This window comes from Aquarana catesbeiana, linkage group LG09 (assembly GCF_042186555.1).
Source record: "Aquarana catesbeiana isolate 2022-GZ linkage group LG09, ASM4218655v1, whole genome shotgun sequence".
NCBI lineage: Eukaryota > Metazoa > Chordata > Amphibia > Anura > Ranidae > Aquarana > Aquarana catesbeiana.
The window spans coordinates 322,385,721-322,407,676 of record NC_133332.1 but is presented as its reverse complement, the minus strand read 5'-3'; the positions used below and the strand labels follow the sequence as shown (position 1 = coordinate 322,407,676).

At 44.6% G+C, this 21,956-nt stretch overlaps 3 protein-coding genes across 3 annotated transcripts in view; 1 reads left to right on the top strand and 2 right to left on the bottom strand.

Annotated features, from left to right (window-relative positions):
• The window catches only part of LOC141108856 (cis-aconitate decarboxylase-like), a 91,795-nt gene that overhangs the window by 56,312 nt on the left and 13,527 nt on the right, over positions 1-21,956 (bottom strand). The gene's annotated exons all lie outside the window — the stretch shown is intronic.
• Positions 1,557-9,474, top strand: LOC141107330 (L-threonyl-[L-threonyl-carrier protein] 4-chlorinase-like). Its single transcript, XM_073598019.1, has 6 exons — positions 1,557-1,963; positions 4,237-4,453; positions 4,937-5,028; positions 5,416-5,555; positions 5,691-5,795; positions 8,999-9,474. Exons 1-6 carry the CDS (start codon positions 1,624-1,626, stop codon positions 9,104-9,106), a joined length of 1,002 nt encoding a protein of 333 aa, XP_073454120.1. The 5' UTR covers positions 1,557-1,623; the 3' UTR covers positions 9,107-9,474.
• LOC141108855 (putative glutamine amidotransferase-like class 1 domain-containing protein 3B, mitochondrial) lies at positions 12,525-18,188 on the bottom strand. The gene is made up of 4 exons (XM_073600825.1): positions 17,734-18,188; positions 14,340-14,511; positions 13,045-13,246; positions 12,525-12,853 (listed from the first exon to the last, which is right to left on the bottom strand). The coding sequence occupies exons 1-4, from the start codon at positions 17,839-17,841 to the stop codon at positions 12,661-12,663; spliced, it is 675 nt and encodes a 224-aa protein (XP_073456926.1). The 5' UTR covers positions 17,842-18,188; the 3' UTR covers positions 12,525-12,660.

Here is a 21,956-nt window from a genome sequence, read left to right as displayed (position 1 = left end):
AAGAAAAAAATACAAAGTTGTATTTTATTTCCTGAGAAGTAGTGAAATTTCCGGGCACCCCCATCACCCTTATGTCCAATAAAAATCATTTAGGAATAAAAAATAAAATGGCGAAAATCTAATAAAATAAACAGAGATCCATAGGCGTGCGCACAGGGTGTGCCAGGTGTGCCTGGGCACACCCAAATCACCCTGTGCTGCGCAGATTTCCTCTGCTTGGCTGCAGAGAAAGGGACTGGGGAATCTCTGTCCTCATTCCCTTTCTCTGTCTCAAAAGTGAGAATTCAGGGGTCTGTTTAGACCCTGGACATTTCACCAAAGTCCCCCCAATGGGGCTAAAAACAATAATAATTATTGTAAAAATCATTTAAAAAAATACAATTGTAAAAAAGTAATAATAAAAAAATAATAAAAATAAATAATAATAAAAATACTGACACCAATCTCTGCCCTACCGACATTGTCCATTGCCCTACTGCTAAATATATATATAATATACACACACGTGTTTGAGCTTTGGGGTGCACACCATAATACAGTAGGCTGCGCACACCTATGCAGAGATCAAAGTTGTCATTTTGTTTCCATAATTCCTGTTCACTCTGATGTCACCCTGGTCACCCTGGTGTCAGGTTTAAAATACAAAATTCATATTTAATGAAAACAAAATATATAAATATAAACACAATATAACAACGAGATACAAAGTTGTGTTTCTTTCCTGGAATTCCTGAAGACATCGCTCACCCTGATATCCAATACAAAGGATTTATTTATGTAAAACTTCATCAAATATAACACAAGAGATACAAAGTTGTCATTTTATCTCCTAGAATTCCAGGGCACATCAGTCACCCCGATATCCAATCAGACCTCATATTTTATGAACACAAAATCTAATAAAAGAGAAGAAAGTGATAGAAAGTTCTATTTTATCTCCTGGAATTCCTGCCCCCCCCCCCCCCCCATGTCTAATACAAATTATAAATACAGAATTACATGGAGATAAAACTGAATAAAAAAAAAAAAAAAAAACAGGAGATACAAAGTTATATTTTATTTCCCGAGAAGAGGTGGGATTCCGGGGTTCACCCGTCACCCCGATGTCCAATACGAATGAATTATTTATGAATGCAGAAAGAGAAAATCTAATAAAATATAACAAAGAGATTCAAAGTTTTCATTTTGTTTCCATATTTCCTGGTCATCCTGGTGTCAGGTTTATAAATACAAAATGATATTTTATTAACACAAAAACACAAAATCTAATAAAATATAACAAAGTTATACAATGTTGTTATTTATTTAATAAGATGAAGTGGAATTCCCAGCAACTCCGATGTCACCATGCTCTCCGGTGATCTCTGTACAGTCAGAAAGAAACCAGGAAATTATTTTCTTTTAAAACTGTTATCTTCTATTACAGAAAACTTACAGAGGAACCCCTCCGTCTCTTCTCTGAGACACCCAGGAAGTGAATATTTAAGAAGAAAAACTTCCCTTCGAGGGAATTGCTACTAAAAATAGCAGATGGGGCGGAGCTTCACTCTGAGATTCTGTATATAAGTCATCACTCAACCCAGATAATTATATCTTCTCCATTCATCTCCATACAACTCATCAATGAAGACCGACTCCAACCAGATGAAGACTGACTCCAACCAGATGAAGACTGACTCCAACCAGATGAAGACCGACTCCAACCAGATGAAGACTGACTCCAACCAGATGAAGACCGACTCCAACCAGATGAAGACCGACTCCATCCAGATGAAGACCGACTCCAACCAGATGAAGACTGACTCCAACCAGATGAAGACTGACTCCAACCAGATGAAGACTGACTCCAACCAGATGAAGACTCTCTATGATGACAATGGCTACCTGACCTCCGTAGACGTCCTGCAGGAGGAACAACTGCTGCACGCCCTCCAAGAGTATGCAAAGCTGGAGGAGAAGTTTGGTGAGTGTAGACATTACTTGGCTTGGTTGTGTTGAATGTTGAAGATAATTTTAGAAGTAAATTAAATCCTCCCTACGACCCCCCATTCATTCTTATATCTGATCCCCGCCCCCCCCCCCTTCAATCTTATATCTGATCCCCGCCCCCCCCTTCAGTCTTACATCTGATCCCCGCCCCCCCCTTCAGTCTTATATCTGATCTCCACCCCCCCCCTTCAGTCTTATATCTGATGTTTCGGGGTACTATTACTCTGCACAACACATCAGGCATCATACCGCAGGATGAATGTAATTTATTTGTATGCCTGGAACTGTATTGTTATGTAGTGTATTTATGCTTTGTGTCTCAGTACAGAGTGGAATGTACCCTGTTGAAGTATTTGTTTATTGTATTTTTTCTTGCAAAATAAAGTATTCATTTTCAACCAAAAAAATTTGACCCCTGGCCCCCCTTTCAGTCTTATATCTGACCCCCAGCCCCCCTTCAGTCTTATATCTGACCCCCAGCCCCCCTTCAGTCTTATATCTGACCCCCAGCACCCCTTTAGTCTTATATCTGACCCCCAGCCCCCCTTCAGTCTTATATCTGACCCCCATTCTCCCCTTCAGTCTAATATCTGATCCCCATTCTCCCCTTCAGTCTTATATCTGACCCCCAGCTCCCCCTTCAGTCTTATATCTGACCCCCATTCACCCCTTAAGTCTTATATCTGACCCCCAGCACCCCTTCAGTCTTATATCTGACCCCCAACACCCCTTCAGTCTTATATCTGACCCCCAACACCCCTTCAGTCTTATATCTGACCCCCAACCCCCCCTTCAGTCTTATATCTGACCCCCAGCCCCCCTTCAGTCTTATATCTGACCCCCATTCACCCCTTAAGTCTTATATCTGACCCCCAGCACCCCTTCAGTCTTATATCTGACCCCCAACACCCCTTCAGTCTTATATCTGACCCCCAACCCCCCCTTCAGTCTTATATCTGACCCCCAGCCCCCCTTCAGTCTTATATCTGACCCCCAGTCCCCCTTCAGTCTTATATCTGACCCCCAGCCCCCTTCAGTCTTATATCTGACCCCCAGCCCCCCGTCAGTCTTATGTCTGACCCCCAGCCCCCCTTCAGTCTTATATCTGACCCCCAGCACCCCTTCAGTCTTATATCTGACCCCAGCCCCCCTTCAGTCTTATAGCTGACCCCCAGCCCCCCTACAGTCTTATATCTGACCCCCGCCCCCCTCCAGTCTTATATCTGACCCCCATTCTCCCCTTTAGTCTTATATCTGACCCCCAACAATCCTTCAGTCTTATATCTGACCCCCAGCACCCCTTCAGTCTTATATCTGACCCCCAACAATCCTTCAGTCTTATATCTGACCCCCAGCACCCCTTCAGTCTTATATCTGACCCCCCAGCATCCCCTCAGTCTTATATCTGACCCCCAGCACCCCTTTAGTCTTATATCTGACCCCCGGCCTCCCCTTCAGTCTTATATTTGACCCCTGGCCTCCCCTTCAGTCTTGCACAGCTGTACCGGCTCCTCTCCTGGACTGAAATGGCTTCCTCTGATTTCCCCGCACACTGTGAGCTTCTCACAAAGTGCATTAGAAGCTGCAGGAAGTCAGATAGAGCTCCCCTCAATTTCTGGCTGTAGGACATCCAACGTCATCTAGCACTTTCCTCCCCCAGCTTGACTGTCCCTGGCCCCACCCCTTTCATTCATTGGATTGTAGCTCTTTCAATCATGGAGGCTCAGCATCACCAGTAGGTGTTACCTATGGAAATACAGCCTGCCTAGGAACACCCATCCATCAAGGCATTTTGATATTTGCATAACTCCTCCCAAGAGCCAGCCCACTGCTTGCATCAAGACTGAGGGCTCCTAAGGGGAGTACTGAGGGTCAGCAGAGTCTTCCATTGGACATAGACTTTCTGTATACTGGAGCTGATTGGCCACATGGCTGGGTCACTGAGCGTGTAGGCAGGCTTCTCTTTCCATACACGTCCAGGACCATGCAGCAGAGTGTCCTCCCTACAGACAGAGCTTCAGACATTTCATTGGTTCCTCCACCAAACTCACTCACCAACCACGAGCAGGGACACCGTCCATCGGCCAATCTCTCTATCTCATCCTCCTGGTCACAGGTCCTTCACCCCCTTCTCTGTCCACGTTGTCTGGATGAATAAAGTTACCAGAGTTTAAATTTTCTTCAAAGTGAAGCCATTTGTTTTCCCTTTTGATTTGTACAAACCGGCATTTCTCTTTGTGTATTCAGGGAAGGAGTACACTCAGTACAGTCTACACAACGTCCACTTGGAGTATGAATGGGTGATGAACCTAACCACCCACCCCAATCTGCTGGAAGCCATCACCGCTGTGCTGGGCCCCAACGTCATCCTCCTGGACTCCAGGTTTATCTGCAAGTATCCCGCCAGTGATGTCCCGCACAAAGAGAATACGGCACCATATGTGGCCTGGCATCAAGACATAAAGTGAGTAGAGAAGGATGTGTCAATGATCGATGGATAATCAATACATAATGATTGATGAATGATCAATACATAATGATCAATAAACGATCAATACATGTAGATTGATGAATGATCAATACATAATGATTGATGAATGATCAGTATATAGAGATCGATGAATGATCAATACATAATGATCAATCATCGATCAATACATGTAGATTGATGAATGATCAATACATAATAATCAATGAATAATCCATACATAATAATTGATGAATAATTTATATTTGAAGACCAATGAATGATCGGGGATTGCTAAAACTGGAGCACACAGAATCTGGTGCAGCTCTGCATGGCAGCCAATCAGCTTCTAACTTCAGCTATTTCAATGAAGCTGATTGGTTTCTACGCAGAGCTGCACCAGATTTCAGATGCTCTTGTTTTAGTAAATCCCCTCCAAAGATTGACGAATGATCTTTACAACAATGGTGTCCTTTGCAGATATTGGGGATTTGAGGGCGGTCCCGTGGCTTCAGTGTGGTTGGCATTTGATGACGTGGACGCCGAAAATGGAGTTCTACAAATTATTCCAGGTAATCTCACCGCTGAATCCTGAGATTGTCCACAATGTTATATTGTATACACATTATAATTATTATCATCTTTAATATTATTAACAATATTATTACTAAAATATTATTATCACTATTGCTGTTATTATTATTATTATTATTATTATTATTATTATTATTATTATTTATTTATTTTAAAATACTATTATTATGATTATTATTATCATTAGCAATAATATTATCACTATTACTATTGTTATTATTATTATTATTATTAGTAGTATTAGTATTGTTATTTATTGTTATTATTTTTTAATTATTTTTATTATGATTATTACTCTTTTTATCACTATTGCTTTTGTTATTAGTCGTAGTTTATTAGTATAATGATGATTTTTCCTCTTCCAGGCAGCCACAAGCAGGGGATCCTGGAGCACAGAGTGGCGGAAGTTCCTGGGAATATGCTGACAGCCAATCAGGAGATTCCGAAGCACCTGGTGAACGTGGAGGATCTGGTGGAGTGTCCACTGAAAGCCGGACAAATGTCGGTAAGTAAAATCCTCCTCCAAATCCCCCCCCCTCGGGGGTAATCTGATCATATCACATGAAAGATCCAGAATATACCAAAGATATAGATCCGTCCCGGTGCCGAGTCCTCACCACCCTCTTATTTCTATTGGCAGGTTCATGACGGACTGACAGTTCACGCCAGCGAGCCAAACATGTCCGACAGAAGGCGCTGCGGATTCGTCATCCGCTATGTTCCCACTACGGCTTACCCTATAAAGGTCAGTGATACCAAAATCTACAGACGTCTTCCTCTATGTGTGACATCACAAGTCATAGATCTACAGACGTCTTCCTCTATGTGTGACATCACAAGTCATAGATCTACAGACGTCTTCCTCTATGTGTGACATCACAAGTCCTAGATCTACAGACGTCTTCCTCTATGTGTGACATCACAAGTCCTAGATCTACAGACGTCTTCCTCTATGTGTGACCTCACAAGTCATAGATCTACAGACGTCTTCCTCTATGTGTGACATCACAAGTCATAGATCTACAGACGTCTTCCTCTATGTGTGACATCACAAGTCCTAGATCTACAGACGTCTTCCTCTATGTGTGACCTCACAAGTCATAGATCTACAGACGTCTTCCCCTATGTGTGACCTCACAAGTCATAGATCTACAGACGTCTTCCTCTATGTGTGACATCACAAGTCATAGATCTACAGACGTCTTCCTCTATGTGTGACATCACAAGTCCTAGATCTACAGACGTCTTCCTCTATGTGTGACCTCACAAGTCATAGATCTACAGACGTCTTCCCCTATGTGTGACCTCACAAGTCATAGATCTACAGACGTCTTCCTCTATGTGTGACATCACAAGTCATAGATCTACAGACGTCTTCCTCTATGTGTGACCTCACAAGTCATAGATCTACAGACGTCTTCCTCTATGTGTGACATCACAAGTCATAGATCTACAGACGTCTTCCTCTATGTGTGACCTCACAAGTCATAGATCTACAGACGTCTTCCTCTATGTGTGACCTCACAAGTCATAGATCTACAGACGTCTTCCTCTATGTGTGACCTCACAAGTCCTAGATCTACAGACGTCTTCCTCTATGTGTGACCTCACAAGTCCTAGATCTACAGACGTCTTCCTCTATGTGTGACATCACAAGTCATAGGTCTACAGACGTCTTCCTCTATGTGTGACATCACAAGTCATAGATCTACAGACGTCTTCCTCTATGTGTGACCTCACAAGTCCTAGATCTACAGACGTCTTCCTCTATGTGTGACCTCACAAGTCATAGATCTACAGACGTCTTCCTCTATGTGTGACATCACAAGTCATAGATCTACAGACGTCTTCCTCTATGTGTGACCTCACAAGTCATAGATCTACAGACGTCTTCCTCTATGTGTGACATCACAAGTCATAGATCTACAGACGTCTTCCCCTATGTGTGACCTCACAAGTCATAGATCTACAGACGTCTTCCTCTATGTGTGACATCACAAGTCATAGATCTGCAGACGTCTTCCTCTATGTGTGACATCACAAGTCATAGATCTGCAGACGTCTTCCTCTGTGTGTGACATCACAAGTCATAGATCTACAGACGTCTTCCTCTATGTGTGACATCACAAGTCATAGATCTACAGACGTCTTCCTCTATGTGTGACATCACAAGTCATAGATCTAGAGACGTCTTCCTCTATGTGTGACATCACAAGTCATAGATCTGCAGACGTCTTCCTCTGTGTGTGACATCACAAGTCATAGATCTACAGACGTCTTCCTCTATGTGTGACCTCACAAGTCATAGATCTACAGACGTCTTCCTCTGTGTGACATCACAAGTCATAGATCTACAGACGTCTTCCTCTATGTGTGACATCACAAGTCATAGATCTACAGACGTCTTCCTCTGTGTGTGACATCACAAGTCATAGATCTACAGACGTCTTCCTCTATGTGTGACATCACAAGTCATAGATCTACAGACGTCTTCCTCTATGTGTGACCTCACAAGTCATAGATCTACAGACGTCTTCCTCTATGTGTGACATCACAAGTCATAGATCTACAGACGTCTTCCTCTATGTGTGACATCACAAGTCATAGATCTACAGACGTCTTCCTCTATGTGTGACATCACAAGTCATAGATCTACAGACGTCTTCCTCTATGTGTGACATCACAAGTCATAGATCTACGGACGTCTTCCTCTATGTGTGACCTCACAAGTCATAGATCTACAGACGTCTTCCTCTATGTGTGACATCACAAGTCATAGATCTACGGACGTCTTCCTCTATGTGTGACCTCACAAGTCATAGATCTACAGACGTCTTCCTCTATGTGTGACCTCACAAGTCATAGATCTACAGACGTCTTCCTCTATGTGTGACATCACAAGTCATAGATCTACAGACGTCTTCCTCTATGTGACATCACAAGTCATAGACCTCTAGATATGTTGGGGGTTCCATTCTTTCTCTACTAAATAAAATGAAAGCAATGGGGGCCGCACTCTGTTCCATAAAAGATTTTATTCTGCAACATAATCCGCCACATTTCAGGGACTCCACACTCTTCATCAGGGCCAAAATCAGGACAATAAAGAAAAGAACAGAAATATTTATACACATAATTATATTTTTTATTGGGGTCCTGTAGGTCACCATGGCTGTTGGGGAGCAGCTTTCAGGACCGCCCACCACATATGATGTCACAAAGGGCTCAGATTCCGCAAATAGTCTTCTAAACAAAACCCATTCCTATTCCTGTCTAAGTCCCTGTTGGAGATTTCCCCTCACTTCCTGTCTGTTGATATGTTGTCACCAGGACAGGAAGTGAGGGGAAACCTCTCTAGTCAAACCCCTGGTAGCAGTAAAAACCTGACAGGGGTTCCAATTCTCACATGAACTGACTCCACATAGGTGTGTGCAAGGGGTGTGCCAGGTGTGCCTGGGCACACCCTAATCACTACATGCCATGCTGATTCCCCCTACTCCCCAGACTTCCCCCATGTTGGTCCCTAACGCCCTGCAGTGCTGCTGGCTTCCCTCCTCTCCCCCCAGCTGCGGGGGATGTTTTAGGATGGAGAGTAGGGGAAGTGGCTAATAAATTTGTCATTCACCTGTGCCTTCCTTTTCTAAATGAACACAATGAACACACACACTCGCTCACTGTGTTCATTCTTAACTGAAGCATAAGAAACTGTTTTTCCTATGCTTCAGTTTGTGAATGAACAGGAAGCCGCTCACAACAGAGCACTTCCCATTCATTCCCTGTGCAGTGCAGCTGAGGCTGTAGAGAAAAGCGGGTGTGAGTTTTGGGGTGCACACCTACGGAGCCCCAATACCTGCACTCACCTCTGTAGACACGACAGGCGGATTCAGATGTTGGATTTCCTGTACATTGAGTGTGATGTACTAACAAAGGTGTCACCTTCTATTCCAGGATCCCGAGCGACCCCGGACTTTCCCCGCGACCGTCTTGGTGGCCGGAACCAATGAATACAATCATTTCAAGGACCACGCCCCCAACTTCTTCACCAAGACGCTGTAATGCTTCTCTCTCTAGGACCCCGATGGGCCCCACAATGCCGATCATTTCATCTTCCTGGATTTTATCTTCCGGAATCCCGGAGAAGACTTCAGGAAAATTACAATTCCGTTTTCTGTGTTATTTATTATTTATTGTTCAAATTGTATTTATTTGTATCTCATAAATATTGTGAGGCTGCATTCACTTCAACCGGCCAATCAAATGCTGGGAAATTCTAAATTTATCCATTTCCAGGCACATGATCTTATAAAAGTGAATACGGCTTCTATCCATTCCCGGAGCTGAGCGATCTTTTCTCCTTCATAATGATTTTAGAATGTAACTTTCTATCTGATCCATCGATTGTCTGTGAAATAAAGTCTTCACTCTAAACATGGACTATGTGTGCTATCTATCGGGGACAGACTTTGTTCTGTATGGGGAGACCGATAAAGTTTTTATATGACTAATACATGTCTGTGCTATCCAGGGCTGTTTTTCTAAGGGACAGGTGCAGGCACTCCCTCCTTTTGAAGCACCCCTTTTCCCTGCCACTACCCACCTCTGAGACCTGTTCCTTGGTATCACCCTCTAACCGCCTCCAAGCACCGTTCCTTGGTTCCACCCACCACCCACCTCCGAGCACCGTTCCTTTGTTCCACCCATTACCCACCACCGAGCACCGTTCCTTGGTTCCACCCACTACCTACCTCCGAGCACCGTTCCTTGGTTCCACCTCTTACCCACCTCTGTGCACCGTTCTTTGGTTCCACCCACTACCCACCTCTGAGCACCGTTCCTTGGTTCCACCTCTTACCCACCTCTCTGCACCGTTCTTTGGTTCCACCCACTACCCACCTCCGAGCACCGTTCCTTGGTTCCACCTCTTACCCACCTCTGTGCACCGTTCTTTGGTTCCACCCACTACCCACCTCCGAGCACCGTTCCTTGGTTCCACCTCTTACCCACCTCTGTGCACCGTTCTTTGGTTCCACCCACTACCCACCTCTGAGCACCGTTCCTTGGTTCCACCCACTACCCACCTCCGAGCACCGTTCCTTCATTCCACCCACTACCCACCTCCGAGCACCGTTCTTTGGTTCCACCCACTACCCACCTCTGAGCACCGTTCCTTGGTTCCACCCACTACCCACCTCCGAGCACCGTTCCTTGGTTCCACCCACTACCCACCTCCGAGCACCGTTCCTTGGTTCCACCCTTTACCCACCTCCAAGCACCTTTCCTTGGTTCCATCCACTACCCACCTCCGAGCACCGTTCCTTGGTTCCACCCACTACCCACCTCCGAGCACCGTTCCTTGGTTCCACCCACTACCCACCTCCAAGCACCTTTCCTTGGTTCCAGCCCCTACCCACCTCCGAGCACCGTTCCTTGGTTCCACCCACTACCCACCTCCGAGCACCGTTCCTTGGTTCCACCCCCCACCCACCTCTGAGCACCGTTCTTTGGTTCCACCCACTACCCACCTCCGAGCACCGTTCCTTAGTTCCACCCCCCACCCACCTCTGAGCACCGTTCCTTGGTTCCACCCACTACCCACCTCCAAGCACGTTCCTTTGTTCCACCCATACCCACCTCCGAGCACATTCCTTGATTTCACCCACTACCCACCTCCGAGCCCCGTTCCTTGGTTCCACCACTAACCACCTTCCAGTAATATCCCTTTTAGAGAATACAGAACCAAGTCATTTGTATGGAATTTGATTCCGATAACGAGAAAAGCAATAAAAAAGATCGCCTGCAGCCAACATCAATAGACACCCCCTCCCATCAATAATAAACCCCAAGAAGCAATAGATCTTCCCAGCCACAATAGATGCCCCCAGCAACAAAAGAGCCACCACAAAAAATACCCCCACCCCAGCAACAATAGACTCCCACTAGCAACAATAGATCTCCCAGCAGCCAGCAACAATAGACCCCTCCCTCAACCGTAGATCCCTCCCAGCATCAATTAATCTCCTCCAGCAACAATAGATCCTCCACCAGCAATAATAAACTTCCCCAGCAACACTAGACCCCCAACAACAATAAATCCCCCCATCAATCATGGATCCCCCTAGCAGCCAGCATCAGTAGACCCTCCAGCACACTATAGTACCCCTTGCATTACATAATTCTGTGCTGGAGGTGCCAAAACTGCGTTCTCTTTGGAAGAATGCCCTGGTTCTATCCCTCGGGGGGACACGTCGTTGCGTATGGGGAGACAAATAAAGTTATTCTATGACTCATGGGGATGACATGTGACGGAGTGTCCATCTCTGACAACCAGCAATGTGACTTCTGGAGATACGAGAAACAAACTTCGGAGATCACTTCTCATTTCTTCAACAAAAAATTTAGAAGACATATCCCAAAGTGAGGAGACGCATGTTGACCTCATTCACCTGCATGTTGATGTGTTTTCCCTCACTTTGGGAGATGTCTCCTCACTCTGGAAGATGTCCCCTGACATTGGGAGATGTCTCCTCACTTTGGGAGATGTCCTTTCACTTTGGAAGATGTCCCCTTGCTTTTGGGAGATGTCCTTTCACTTTGGGAGATGTCTCCTTAGTCCTCACTTTGGGAGATGTCCTCTGACTTTTCGGATGCTTCCCCTAACTTTGGGAAACATCCCTTCACTTTGGAAGATGTCCCCTCACTTTGGGAGATGTCGCCTCACTGTGGGAAATGTCCTTTGACTTTGGAAGACGTCTCTCCACTTTGGTAGGTGTCTCCTTACTTTGGGAGATGTCCCTTCACCGTGGGAGATGTTTCCACACTTTGGGAAATGCCCCCTTATTTTGGGAGATGTCTCCTCACTTTGGGAGATGTCTCCTCACTTTTAGAGATGTCCCATGACTTTGGTGTGCACTTTGGAAGACGTCTCCTCACTTTGGGATATGTCTTCTAAATTTTGTAAGATGTCCCCTCATTTTGGAAGGCTTCCCCTCACTTTGGGAGACATCCCCCACTTTGGGAAGTGTCCTCTCCCTCTCTTTGGGAGATGTCCCTTCAGTTTGGGAGATGTTCCCTCACTTTGGGAGACATCTCCTCACTTTGGGAGATGCCCCCACTTAAAGGGATGTCCCCTCACTTTGGGAGATGTCACCTCACTTTGAGAGATGCGCCCCCCCCCCCCCCCAAACACACACACACACACTTTGGGAGACGTCTCTTCACTTTGGGAGATGTGCCCTCACTGTTGGAAGATGTCCCTTCACTGTTGGGAGATGTCCCCTCATGTTCAGGACATGAATGATAGGCAAATCCCCCAATGAGACCCAGATGGATTTCTGGCTTTATCAATGACTTTGCTTTTTTATATGTTTGACGTAAAATTTCCATCTTCTTCCCCACATATATCTGATTACTGTCCCAGTTCCCCTCTAAGCACCGAGGATGAGGCCTCAGAGAACACACAACAGACATTAGAGCGTTATATACTACATATATGATATCACACTTTATTTCAGATTAATAAATAGACGTCTCTCTCCACACTGAACATATAACAATGTTATCACAATACTGACAATCGGTGAAATTTCTGGCTCCAGGTTTATAGTTTTAGGTTAGAGAAGCTTCAGTAGAGCTTTGACCATTTCCCCGACACCATCGTAGATCTGGTCCAGTGGACTGTTGCTCATGAAGGCGCAGTTGGTGACCAGTTTGTTTTTGGTGTCCACATGGACCTCATTCACCTGCTTGTTGACGTGTTTACAGCCGAGTTCTTTAATGGCTCCGGCAGTCCCGGCGTACGGCCACCTACATATAGATAGAGAACGATGAATGATCATAGAGATAGAGAGCGATGAATGATCATAGAGGTAGAGAACGATGAACGATCATAGAGGTAGAGAACGATGAACGATCATAGAAGTAGAGAACGATGAATGATCATAGAGGTAGAGAACGATGAACGATCGTAGAGGTAGAGAATGAAGAGGGAGACTTACTTCTCACACTCGGTGTCACAGCCCACGGTGACCTCACATCTTGGGATGAGTTTTGCGGCCAGCACCGGGGAGATGCAGCACAGACCGATCGGCTTATGGCCGGCATGGAAAGATTTAATCGTCTCCTCGATGAGTTTCAGGACGGAGCAGTCCTTCCCCTGCACAGCCCATGTAGACAAATTCTTAGCGACCCCAAAACCACCTGAAGGAAGAAAAATAGCCACCAATCAGCTTTCTGATCACATGATTATATTATTATAATACAACCAAAGATTGTATCCTTTGTAGGTTTGGGGTGGAGAAGGGTTTGTTTTTCTGGTGTAAGTGACCCCAATGGGGCGTAATGACATCACCGCTGGAGATCCACTCCAAATGTTTGTTAGTTTTCCTTTTTCATTTGTTTCAATGAATCAGACCCAAAACTTTATACTGCAAATTGACTGTTATGGAAAGTATGGAAGTGGAATGTTGTTATGGAAAGTATGGAAGTGGAATGTTGTTATGGAAAGTATGGAAGTGGAATGTTGTTATGGAAAGTATGGAAGTGGAATGTTGTTATTTGTTACATTTATATATATATATTCCTGACAAAGTCTTTTTTATTATTATTTCCCGGCACTAACAAGTAGCTGTAAATACTCGAATAGTAACAATGACAGTATTATTAATATTACAGGAAACTTGCAGTGATGAGAATGCAGGAAAAAACTACCATGAAATAGAATTTGCAAAGCATTTCAAACTTTTAGACAATTTGAAAAAGTAAAATAGTTTTCAGTAAATAAAGCAAATTTCACAAGCGAAAAAAAAGATTGTATCCTTTGTAGGTTTGGGAGTAGAGAAGGGTTTGTTTTTCTAGTGTAAGTGACCCCAGTGGGGAGACCATCCTCACTTCCTGTTCTGGGGACAACTGTAATATATTGGATTTCTCCTCACTTCTGTAATATATTGGATTTCCCCTCACTTCCTGTTCTGGGGACAACTGTAATATATTGGATTTCTCCTCACTTCTGTAATATATTGGATTTCCCCTCACTTCCTGTTCTGGGGACAACTGTAATATATTGGATTTCCCCTCACTTCCTGTTCTGGGGACAACTGTAATATATTGGATTTCCCCTCACTTCCTGTTCTGGGGACAATTGTAATATATTAGTTTATCCATCACATTCTCTGCCAATGACAATCAGGACATGGAGGTAGATTGGGTCTCCCCAGCAACAATGAAGTTTTGTCCGGAGTCAGACTTTCCATGTAATGTGGAAATTTCCGGGTGTATTGATTGGCTGCCGTACCCGGTATGATTAGTGCGTCATATTCGCTGACTTTCAGATCTTTCAGGTCGGAGATCTTTCCTCGGGCGATGCGGGCGCTCTCTGTCAGGACATTGCGCTTCTCCTCGGTGGGCTGTCCCTTCACATGGTCCACCACATGCATCTGATCGATGTCCGGGGCGAAGATCGCATACTGCGGGGGAGGAGAACACCACCGACTATTAGTACATAGAGACCCGACATTCCAATACCAGGAAATGACTCCTCCGAAATACACCGAGGAATGGAATCGTCATCATCATCATTATCATCATCATCCTCATCAATATCATCATCATCCTCATCAATATCATCATCATCCTCATCACATTCATCATCATCCTCATCACATTCATCATCATCATCATCCTCATCAATATCATCATCATCCTCATCAATATCATCATCATCCTCATCACATTCATCATCATCCTCATCACATTCATCCTCATCATCCTCATCCTCATCAATATCATCATCCTCATCACATTCATCATCATCCTCATCAATATCATCCTCATCCTCATTATAATCATCATAATCATCATCATCCTCATCATCAATATCATCATCCTCATTATCATCATCCTTCTCATTTTTAATCATTATCATCCTCACAATCTATAGAGAGGATGTTTCCTTTACCTATTTCTAGACAAACAAAGATTTGGGGGACACACCCTAAAAAATGTATAAGAGATGGTGCAGCCATAAGACGGTACAGAGAAAACAAAAGATTACAGAGCTCATCCAAAAATGATATTTAACTTCTCCTATTTCTCCCCCTCAGTCTCCAGCCCATAAATGTGTTTTCTTATATCAGTCTATATAACAATGTAATGATATAACAATGTAATAATATAATTATGTTTCCTGTTTTCATTTACAAAGTATATATTATATTAATGTCTCCGATGTCCTTTATATTTGAACAATAGATATATATATATTGGGGGGGGCAGTTATTTTAGGTTTATTCCTGTATGAGAATTTCTTATTTCTAGCAGCGCTTAGATAGCCCCTCCCAGAGGAAACCCCATGATTATTGTAGGCACCCCATGTCTGATCACATGCTGGGGGGGGGGGACCTTCTATAGGGAACTCTTGTTAGTAAATTCCATTCACATCCATCATATCCTGCAGGCAATCCTTCCTATGAGGAGAGATCAGTACATCCGGCTGATCGCTCTTCATTGTCTTCCTTGCTGGGACTTTACACCCCTCAGGACTCGGATGGAGGATAATGGGAGGGAATGGGAAGATTCTACTGTCATCTTATTAGCAAAGCAGCCGATACATTGTTCCCATCCCAACCACAGCACTCAGGGTCGTCTTTAATATTGGTTGGACCCCGGGCACACATTTTCTTGCCCCCCCTCCATGCAATTTTGCTCTCCACCTGCTCTGAGACATACAATAAATAGCAGCTAGACTCAAAATCAGTTTACTGAATCAGATCAGGCAGCGATTGCAATTGGTTGCCAGAGGTTACAGTGTATCATTACCGCTCACTGACTGGTTGCTAGAGGTTACAGCACACATTACCGCTCACTGATTATTTGCTAGAGGTTACAGCACATGACTTCTGCTTGTTGATTGGTTGCTAGAGATTACTGTACATCAATACTGCTCACTGATTGGTTTCTAGAGGTTACTGGTCATCTATACCACTCACTAAATTGGTTGCTAGAGGTTACTGACTGCACATTATTACTCCTCACTGATTGGTTCCTAGAGGTTACTGCATATCCTTACCGCTCAGTGATTGGTTGCAAGAGGTTAGTGCACATCATTACTGCTCACTGATTGGTTGCTAAAGGTTACAGCACATCATCTCCTCACTGCCTGCACACCATGGACTGGGGAGGTGAGGAGACCCATCAATAGACATAAAACTCCTAGGGATTCTAGGACTCCTGGGATCAGTGGTAATGCTGAAGGGTTGATGGGATCAGTAGCAGTGGTGGGGGATGGGATTAATTAGGAAGCAGTATTCTGAATCATGAAGAGCAAAGCTGGGAATCATTAGTAAGTATATAGTGGGGGATTCTACACTGGCCACCAATGTAATGGGGAATTTACAATTACCACCAATGTGAGGGGAAATTTGCACTGACCACCATGTAACGGGGGATTTTATACCACCCACCAATATAAAGAGGGATTTCTACACTGACACCAATGTAATAAGAGCATTTACACCAACCACCAGTGTAAGGGGGAATATACAATGACCTCCATGTAAGGGGGAATTTACACTGACAACTAATGTCGAGATTTATACTGACCACCAATGTAAGGTGACACCTCTACACCGACTACCAATGTTAGGGGGGATTTACATTGATCACCAATGTAAAGAGGGATTTACACTGACCACCAATGTAAGGTGACACCTCTACACCGACTACCAATGTTAGGGGCAATTATGCACTTACCACCAATGTAAAGGGAAATGTACACTGATCACCAATGTAATGGGGGATTTTACATCAACAGCCAACAAAGGGGGATTTTTACACTGGCCACCAATGTAAGGGGGGATTTACACTCACCACCAATTTAAAGGGGGCTTCTACATGAACAACCAATGTAAGGGAGGATTCAACCACAAATGCAAGTTTGAATTTTTTTTACCGATTACCAATATGAAGAGGAGTTTCTACACTGGCCACCAATGTAATGTGGATTTACACTGACCACCAATGTAATGTGGATTTACACTGACCACCAATGTAATGGGGTTTACACTGATCACCAATGTAATGGGGATTTACACTGACCACTAATGTAATTGGATTTACACTGACCACCAATGTAAGGGGGGCCTTCACACTGGCTACTAGTGTGAATGAAAGGATTGTACACCAAGCCCCAATGTAACGAGAAGATTTACACTGACCACCAATGTAACTGAGACATTTAGCCCGCGTTCACAGTCCTGTGCTCTGACACCGCACGGGACTAAAACTTCAAGGGATAAGGGAATTTAAACTGGGATAGTTGACAAGTATGAGGCGGCTGCTTCCCAAAGCCCAACAATGCCCTGCCTTAAAGACGGCCCTGAGAGCACTACCTGCATGGAGTTTGTATGTTCTCCCTAGTATGTGTATGTACTGTATGTGAGTTAGGGGCATTAGATTGTAAGCTCCTGAGGACAGGGACTGATGTAACTGTACAATATATACGTAACTGTGTGAAATTGACAGCGTTATTGTATGTATTCTCTCTCTCTCTCTCTCTCTCTCTCTCTCTCTCTCTCTCTCTATATATATATATATATATATATATACTGTATATAGTGTGCAGGAAATACATTCATACATCAAACTGCCCAGATCCACTAATAACACATATGAGAATTTCCGTCACTTACCTGGACTCCGGCCCGACTCAGGTGAACCAACACAGCGGAGGATTCGTGGATCTCACTGCCATCGTACACCCCACATCCCGAGAGGATCACCGCCACCTTCTTAGACATGATGAATGGGAGGAAGGTACAAAGGTCACCTTACAAGAGCCGAGCTGACTCCGAGGACTGAGACACCGAGGACTGAGACAGGTGAGACTCCGAGGACTGAGACAGGTGAGACTCCGAGGACTGAGACAGGTGAGACTCCGAGGACTGAGACAGGTGAGACTCCGAGGACTGAGACAGGTGAGACACAGAGGACTGAGACAGGTGAGACTCCGAGGACTGAGACAGGTGAGACTCCGAGGACTGAGACAAGTGAGACTCCGAGGACTGAGACAGGTGAGACTCCGAGGACTGAGACAGGTGAGACTCCGAGGACTGAGACAGGTGAGACTCTGCAGACAGACAGGTGAGACTCCGAGGACTGAGACACCGAGGACCGAGACAGGTGAGACTCTGCAGACAGACAGGTGAGACTCGTCTTTATATACACAGCACAGAGGAGTCTGGGAGCCACGCCTACCAGGGAACAAAAGCCGTCTGTACTTCCTCTGTATCTGCAAAGTCATAACAAGGAAGAGAAATTCTCACCCAGTTCACCATTTCCTCACCGCCTGTAATTAGCAGTTAGTGGTGATTAGTCTGATGTTTCATAACTTCTCCAACCTCCAACCTGACCCCTGTACTCTGCATTACTTACTCCTGACCCCTGTACTCTGCATTACTTACTCCTGACCCCTGTACTCTGCATTACTTACTCCTGACCCCTGTACTCTGCATTACTTACTCCTGACCCCTGTACTCTGCATTACATACTCCTGATCCCTGTACTCTGCATTACTTACTCCTGATCCCTGTACTCTGCATTACTTACTCCTGATCCCTGTACTCTGCATTACTTACACCTGACCCCTGTACTCTGCATTACTTACTACTGACCCCTGTACTCTGCATTACTTACTCCTGACCCCTGTACTCTGCATTACTTACTCCTGACCCCTGTACTCTGCATTACTTACTCCTGATCCCTGTACTCTGCATTACTTACTCCTGACCCCTGTACTCTGCATTACTTACACCTGATCCCTGTACTCTGCATTACTTACTCCTGACCCCTGTACTCTGCATTACTTACACCTGACCCCTGTACTCTGCATTACTTACTCCTGACCCCTGTACTCTGCATTACTTACTCCTGACCCCTGTACTCTGCATTATTTACTCCTGATCCCTGTACTCTGCATTACTTACTCCTGACCCCTGTACTCTGCATTACTTACACCTGACCCCTGTACTCTGCATTACTTACTCCTGACCCCTGTACTCTGCATTATTTACTCCTGACCCCTGTACTCTGCATTACTTACTCCTGACCCCTGTACTCTGCATTACTTACTCCTGACCCCTGTACTCTGCATTACTTACCCTGACAGATAATAAAACCCTGGGTTAAGTACCGTAGGATCAGGGGTGCTGGGTCTATGTGTTGGTCGGCACTGATAGGTATACCGACTCACCGGTTTGGGTGATGCCTTTCCCGTCAACTCCTCCTGAACATGAAGGATAATGGAGACACAAAATGGGGAAGATACCCCGAGGAGTTCAAAGGGAGGAGGGGAATGAGGTGAACAGCGGTCTTACCTATGGTTATGAACTTTATTACATATAAAAATTGGACAGATACAGTAATGCGGACTGCGCAATATACAGGTAATACATAGGACAACGTTGCCGTAAAAAGCCCACCACACCCAGGTTCACATGCAGACCACAATCGTGAATTATAATGAAGTGCAGGCAATACTGAAAATTGATATACAGTATCTCACAAAAGTCAGTACACCCCTAAGTGAAAATCTCCAAATTGGGCCAAAAGTGTCAATATTTTGTGTGGCCACCATTATTTTCCAGCACTGCCTTAACCCTCTTGGGCATGGAGGTCAGTAAGGCAGTGGTGGTCTTGGAGGTGTGTTTGGGGTGGTTATCATGTTGGAATACTGCCCTGCGGTCCAGTCTCTGAAGGGAGGGGATCATGCTCTGCTTCAGTATATCACAGTACATGTTGGCATTCATGGTTCCCTCAATGATCTGTAGCCCCCCAGTGCCGGCAGCACTCATGCAGCCCCAGACCATGACACTCCCACCACCATGCTTGACTGTAGACAAGACACACTTGTCTTTGTCCTCCTCACCTGGTTGCCGCCACACACGCTTGTCACCATCTGAACCAAATACGTTTATCTTGGTCTCATCAGACCACAGGACTAGGGCCGAGCCGCCCCCGCCTTCCCCCCGTTCGGTTTGCATCCAGAACATGCGAATGGACCGAAAGTTTGCGTGAACACCGTTAAAGTCTATGGGATGTGAACGTTCAAAATCAAAAGTGCTAATTTTAAAGGCTAATATGCAAATTATTGTCACAAAAAGGGTTTGGGGACCCGGGTCCTGCCCCAGGGGACATGTATCAATGCAAAAGAAAAGTTTTAAAAACGACCGCTTTTTCGGAAGCAGTGATTTTAATAATGCTTAAAGTGAAAAAATAAAAGTGGAATATTCCTTTAAATATCGTACCTGGGGGGTGTCTATAGTATGCCTGTAAAGTGGCGCGTGTTTCCCGTGCTTAGAACAGTCCCTGCACAAAATGTCATTTTTAAAGGAATAAAGGTCATTTAAAACTGCTTGTGTCGGGTCCTGGCAATATGGATGAAATTTATTGAGAAAAACAGCATGGGTACCCCCCAGTCCATTACCAGGCCCTTTGGGTCTTGTATGGATATTAAGGGGAACCCCGCACTAAAATTAAAAAAAGGAAAGGTGTGGGGCCCCCAGGCCCTATATACTCTGAACAGCAGTATACAGGCGGTGCAAACAAGACAGGGACTGTAGGTTTGTTGTTAAGTAGAATCTGTTTGTAATTTTGAACTGGTACATTTTTTAAGTGTAGCTCCAGCCAAAATATCAGTTTTTAAGCTTTTTGGAAAACCTAGGGAAGGGTTATCACCCCTGTGACATTTGTTTTGCTGTCTGTGCTCCTCTTCAGAAGATTTCACCTCACTTTCTGTCCCAATGACAATTGGATTTTGAAAATTTGGGTTTTTAGTGAAACAAGGATTGGTGATAAAGCATCAGTGGAGAGGAGACACGTTTTTCCCATATTAACTCTTACATGAGAGAATTTCCCTTCCTAGGGTTAGATTTCATCCCACTTCCTGTTGTCTCCTTCCATTTGCAAGTAGGAGTCATTTGTAAGTCGGATGTTTAAAAGTAGGGGACCGCCTGTATATACTATACGGCCTGCCCTGTACACTCTGCAGAAAATTGTTACTTTTGTTAAATTAAAAATTGTTAAAACAGTTACTCTTAGTGGGCGCTGGAACGGGCTCTACTGTGAAAACTTATATCAAGAATTGTAATTACATACCCCTGTTGAACAGGGTCAGAAAAATTGGGCCTTTGGTGGTGGTGGTGTTGCCACAACACTGTAAGGCCTCACAGTTAGTCTTGGTGGGCGCTGGAACGGGCCCTGCTGTGAAATATTAGATCAAAAATTGTAATTACACGCCCCTGTTAAACAGGGGCAGAAAAATTGGGTTTTAGGCAGTGGTACTGGTGCAAGAACACTGTAACCCCTCACAGATTCTGTTGTTGAGCGCAGGAATGAGCCCTGCTGTGAAATATTAGATAAAAAATTGTAATTACTTGCCCCTGTTAAACAGGGGCAGAAAAATTGGGCCTTAGGCACTGGTGCTGGTGCCACAACACTGCAACCCCTCACAGATACTCTAGTTGAGTGCAGGAACGTGTCCTGCTGCGAAATATTACAGCAAAAATTGTAATTACACGCCCTTGTTAAACAGGGGCAGAAAAATTGGGCACTGGTGGTGGTGCCAAGAACCAAAAATGTTCTTAGAAGCTATCAACATGAACATTGAGTAGGAATAGGATAGTCACTCAGCATAACAGGATAGTCACTCAGCATCAGCATAGGCAGTCGTCAAGGGATCTCACATTCATAAAAAAATCAATCAGTTACATCAGCATCTGGTGCTTGGTAGCTGGTGATCCAAGACTGATTCATTTTTATGAAGGTGAGCCGATCAACCGAGTCTGTGGACAGGCGCACTCTGTGATCAGTTACAAAGCCTCCAGCAGCACTGAATGTGCGTTCAGATAGAACGCTG

Coding starts and splice junctions, on each gene's coding strand:
- LOC141107330 (XM_073598019.1), top strand. CDS start 1,624: ATGAAGACCGACTCCAACCAGATGAAGACTGACTCCAACCAGATGAAG. Junction 1,964..4,236: donor AAAGCTGGAGGAGAAGTTTG/GTGAGTGTAGAC, acceptor TTGTGTATTCAG/GGAAGGAGTACACTCAGTAC. Junction 5,556..5,690: donor TGAAAGCCGGACAAATGTCG/GTAAGTAAAATC, acceptor TTCTATTGGCAG/GTTCATGACGGACTGACAGT.
- LOC141108855 (XM_073600825.1), bottom strand. CDS start 17,841: ATGTCTAAGAAGGTGGCGGTGATCCTCTCGGGATGTGGGGTGTACGAT. Junction 13,247..14,339: donor TGACGCACTAATCATACCGG/GTACGGCAGCCA, acceptor TTCTTCCTTCAG/GTGGTTTTGGGGTCGCTAAG. Junction 12,854..13,044: donor TGTGACACCGAGTGTGAGAA/GTAAGTCTCCCT, acceptor ATCTATATGTAG/GTGGCCGTACGCCGGGACTG.